Source organism: Pteropus vampyrus, unplaced genomic scaffold, assembly GCF_000151845.1.
Source record: "Pteropus vampyrus isolate Shadow unplaced genomic scaffold, Pvam_2.0 Scaffold18, whole genome shotgun sequence".
Classification (NCBI taxonomy): domain Eukaryota; kingdom Metazoa; phylum Chordata; class Mammalia; order Chiroptera; family Pteropodidae; genus Pteropus; species Pteropus vampyrus.
Genome location: NW_011888799.1, coordinates 7,678,280 through 7,683,671, shown reverse-complemented (window position 1 = coordinate 7,683,671; position 5,392 = coordinate 7,678,280). Strand labels below are relative to the sequence as shown.

The window sequence follows — 5,392 nt, the reverse complement described above, 5'->3', positions numbered from 1 at the left end:
AGGATTAACTTCACAGATATCCAAGGCATGTTAGTAAGTACTAGCAGTTGCTACTACTTAAAAGGGTACTTGAATTAGGTGAGAGAAATTAGCTGGATGGGTACATGAAATCTAAAGATAAAGTTTTCCTGCTAATTATGACAATATAACCATGACATAAATTCCAGATCTCAGTAATAGATGTATCCTGGTTTGGAAAAGGTATTTTAAACTGTTTAACTCTTCTCTGTCTTTATTTTTATTTTCTTTATTTCGTAGTGTTTATAAACTGACATTTTTGAGAATGTTATAAATCTAGATTTTTCATATGTAGTGTGGGTAAACAATTGGGAAAGCTAATTGGGAAAGCTATTTAGGGATCCACACCTATCGTGATCCTTTCTTAACACGAGTAAAATTACTTATATCTGCATCATACTTTACAGTTTTCAAGTCATCACCATTCTTCATTTAAGGAAATACAAAGTTACTTGACAGTGCTTGATTCTCTGAGAATGTACGGACAAATGGATACTGAGCCCATATTCTCCACACTGATTGCATGTTATTTTAGATCGATAGAAATGTTCTTATTTGAAAAAAAACATGTGTGTGTATTTCCTTGATATTCTTCCAATTTTTAGGAAAAAAGTGTTTAAATTTTCCTGCTGAAGACTTTTAATTTTTTCTGGGTAGATACATCATCTTTTACAAAATCTTTCCCTCAAGATTTCTTTTTAAATGGTTCACAGTTAAATTTAAATTTCTATATTTAGGTAGAATTATGTTTATATACCAACCACCAGTATCCAGGAAATTCAGTGGTAAGGCTGACACATAGGGAGTTTATAGTCTATTTTGTAGTCTGTGTATTTAGACAAGGTTTGAAGCTTGCTTAGCAAAATCGCCTAAACATTCAAGCAAAATTTCTTTAGTACAAATGCACTATTTGATTTCTCATGATTGTTAAGATAACAGTGTGTCACTTTAAAAAGATTAGTTCTCAGTAATATGTGTTAGATTTATTCCTTTCAAAGAAAGGTGCATTCAGGAACAGCTTTTATATGTAAATATTTTTATAATATTGGATAGAGTTGGTTTGGTGCAGTCATCATAGCTTGATCAAGTTTGGAAGAAGTTACAGGCATATTTTTGTAGTATTTTCTCCAGCATCTTTATTTTTTTCATCTGGATGTATTTTATGTTCCTTCCAGCTAATCAAAATAAGAAACTGATTTTGCCTGTACCAAAAAATAGAACTATCATTTTTCACATTCTTTTATTTTCCAGGTCATTTTCAAGTAAGATTGTGTTTCTGGGACTTCTGAATTCCAGAAAACTCTCTGCTTTGTAGATATAAGAGCCCAGATGAATATTTCAGGGGGAATCTAACTTTTCACGCAGTATGTTTTGTGTTGTGCATTCCAGATACAGTTAACTTTTTGTGTGCATGTGATTAGTGTGGAAAGAAATTAATGCAGTCCAGTATTATGATTTATGGACTGAATCCTTTGCCCACTGAAGACTTGCCAAAACTAAAACTATTTTTTTCCTTTGGATATTAGAAACAGCTACTGTTTTTGTTGATCTTTTAAAGTTCTGAATGGACCTATTTCAAATCATACCAGCATGGGAGCTCAGATTAATAATATACTTATTCAACTAGTGATACTGAGTGAAACCATTGCTCACATGGATATGAGGGTAAAATTTCATAAAATTATTTTCAGGTGCATTAATGCATTTCTGGAAGCTGCACATGATTTTTCTTTCGCATGAAAGAAATCAAGGATTTCTGTTTATTGCATCACAGGTGGGCTTATAAGTTAATATAATTGCATTTTTTTAATGCCTTAAAACATAAGACATTTTATTTTTAAAAGCAGTAATGTGATTTCTGGGTTATTCCCAAAAGTTTTTAACTCTTCATATATTTATCTCTCTTCAGACAGCATGACTATAGTATATTTAATTTCGACTATTGAGAAAAATTCCTAAGTTTCCTTTGTTGTTAGTTACAGCAAGCTGCGGAAGTTTCTCAGCTTCGGGGAGCAAGGGTAATATCTGCTGAAGATCTTCTGTTTTTGATGCGCAAAGATAAGGTAATATAAAACAATTTCATTGTATTAAAATGCCATGTTTGGTGCTTAATTACACTTATAGAAAGAAACTATCCTAGTTATTTGGTGTTCAAATTGGAATCTTAACTATCGAACTGATGTTTTAGTCTTCATAGTTTGCACAACAAAATGGTTTATTTACAAGATAATTGATTTTTTTTATATGTGCAAGGGCACTTAACGTAAAACTATGCTGACAGCTAATTCTCACTTATCCTTTCATTGCTACATAATATTCATTAAATATTGACTGTTCTAATAAGTGAAATATAATTGAGTGGCATATTTATTTTTCTTCTAATTTTATACAGGATTACAAGCTTTCATAGAGTAATGTTTTTAATTTGAAATACCAAGTCTATTCTGTGACACTAGGTTATAGGAAATAGCAAATCAAGATGAATATTTCAATAGCATAAATATATTAATGTCTAGGAAAAATATGTATATAAAGATCTACCTTTCTTATTCTTTAAACTCTGGCACTAAAATACCAAAGCTGATATTTACATATCTAATTTTGTCTTAACTATCTACCATGAGTAGCTAGTTGAAAATATTTTATAAAATTTTACATTTTTAATAAAAGTTTTATCTAAAAGTTACACGTAAACATACTGACTGAATAACTGCAGTGTGCTTTGGTAGATGCTGTCACAAGCGAGTAAGTAGTGCTTAGTTCCTAATGTTCCATTTTTCACTTCTCCATTGATTTTTCCTGGCCATTTAATTACACTTACCTATTTCTCTTCCACCATTTTGTTTGCTTATGGCTCTTTTTTTTTTTTTTTTTTTAATCAAAAGGCATCTTATCTTATCTTTTGGATGACTTCATTGACACCCTTTCTAATATCCACTTACTTTATATCTGTAAAACCTTTCATTCTGATTGACTGAAGGTTAATTCAACTTGAATCAAGTATTTTCATTTCCTTATGCAATGACAGTCAGAGATCTACAAACTTTACCTGACCAGTGTACTGTTAAACTTTATTTATTTTTAGTTCATTTACTCTTGGATAGCATGAGGAATATAAAGGAAGAGAAAAAGAAATGTCTTTACTTTCAAGAGGTTATAATCTGGTTTAGAAAAAAATATGGTTTAGTTGAAGAAGCATTTTAAGACACAGAATTTTCAAGTGGTTTGATTAGATAGAGAGACTGGAGGATCTGTTGAAGTAGAAGTTTTAGCTTAAGGTAAGACTCATGCAATTACATGTAGAATGGACCAAGTGCAAAGGAACAAACCAGGATGCAAGTAATCAAGGCAAAAATATGATTGCTAATGGCTCTGGAAGTGGATAGGAAGGAATAATACAGAGAAATAATGAGTAAGACTATGCAGGATTTGGTGACTTAATTGTACTTGGAGGACTAAGGGCAAATAGGCATGATATACCAGTGGTCTGAGGTGCTGTTGACAGAAATGAGGCTCTTGAGCTAAGATTCTTTATGAAGGCAGTGGGAGAACAATAGAGTTACATTAGTACTTTACAGAATATGTCCAGTCAATTTTTCTTTTTCACTGGTAGAGATAAAGAGGCTAGCACAAAAAATAGTCCACTTTTTCCTGTCTTCGGGAGAATTTAAAATTTTAATTCATATTGAAACACCAGGAACATATGCTAATTGACAGTGCCTTTCTACTGTCCAGAAGAACTCCTAACTGGGATCTTTTTAGCATCCAAGAACATGGCTATAATATGATAGTTGCCATTGTTCTCATCTTTCTCCTCAAAATAATAATTTTATTTATAAGCTGACATGTTCAAAAAAGAATTTAAAGTAGTTTGCATAGGTGTAATATAGACAAAATAAAACCTAAAGAACTGAACAGAATCAGCAAAGAGAAAAGAGTAGCAAAGAAACCTATGTTTTTCTTTTAATAATTTGTTTATATTAAAGCAGTATTTATTGACTGCCTACTATATTTTATATATTACACTAGGCAGTTTATTTATTCTTCACAATAGTCCTGTAAGGTAGATACTTTACTTACTTTGTAAATAAACTGAGGTTCACAGCTTATGCTCTACTTCTGACACTGCTAAGCTGTAGTCATAAGACTATTTTTAACCTCTGTTTCCCCATGTATAAAAAGGAGATGATTACTGTTGTCTATATCTCAAGGCTGTTGAAAATACTAAATAAAACGAATGTAAAGGAGCTTTGTAAAATGTAGTAGTTTTCAGCTATTATTAGGAATCTTAAACCTGAAGGTTAGGAACCAGTAATAATACATTCTAAGTGTAAGCAGACAACTAATTACAAAGTATTATCACTCACTTTTAAAGTTGAGCAGTATTATGGTCTTCTAGTAAACCTAACGAAAGCCATCATTAAGGCCCAACTATCATTAATCAGCTTTGAGTTTCATGAAAATATGTTTCTCGGGTTACAGAATGTTTTCCAGAAATAGAACCATAAACCAACTCTTCTAAATAAAAGAGTCTCAGAGAATAAAAAGCAGTAAAAAGGAGAGTTCATGGCTTTTTAAAGTTAAAACTCCTTGTGTAGATTGTTCATAAATAATTTTAAAAATAAAATTGGTCTTGAAAGTGCACAAAATATTCTACAAAGTTAGTATAGTCAGCTTAGTATGAAGAGTGTGACATTTATTACCATCTTCAGAAAGAATTTAAAACTTTTTATAAAACCAAAAGAATAAAGTTAATTATTGTGACTCTGGAGCATTGGGATACTTACAAATAAAAAATGCTTTTAAACATACTGTGCTTCAGCTTTTATGTTTAATTTGATGACTGTATTTTTTATTACATAGAATTATGGTGAGAATTGCTATATTTTCCCTAATGATCCTGGGGTACAAGTTTATGAAATTTAGTTATAATAGTTTTTAATCAGTAAAGTGAGTATATGTATATGGTTTCATATTTACTTATTTCATATTTTTAATAGAAAAAGCTGAAAAGACTGCTAAAATACATGTTTTTCCGAGACTACAAATCAAAGATTGTCAAAGGAATAGATGAGGATGATCTTCTGGAAGGTAATCTAAACAAAATACTAAACTCAAAACAGTTGTACATGTATCACTTGGACCACACATTTATGCACTGTAAATGTAGATATTTCCATAAAATTAGAATACATATACATCTGTTAAATAATATAGTTTAGAAATTAACCAAATATTTATGTAATTGCCAGCTGCATTTTGTGATTTTTCTACTTATATGACTTAATGGTAACCTGGTATTTCAGATCTTTCTTTTAATAATATGATCTGCTTTACATTTAGAATATCACAAAACTAAGGAAATTGTGTTGAT

General features: G+C 30.7%; 1 protein-coding gene across 4 annotated transcripts in view; it reads left to right on the top strand.

Moving 5' to 3' along the window:
- SUPT3H (SPT3 homolog, SAGA and STAGA complex component) overlaps window positions 1-5,392 on the top strand; it is a 449,818-nt gene that overhangs the window by 296,909 nt on the left and 147,517 nt on the right. For all 4 annotated transcript variants that reach the window (XM_023527667.1, XM_011354759.2, XM_023527664.1 and 1 more), the window contains 2 exons: window positions 1,995-2,081; window positions 5,019-5,109. In XM_023527667.1, coding sequence (XP_023383435.1) covers window positions 1,995-2,081; window positions 5,019-5,109 — 178 coding nt within the window. The remainder of the gene's footprint in view (window positions 1-1,994; window positions 2,082-5,018; window positions 5,110-5,392) is intronic.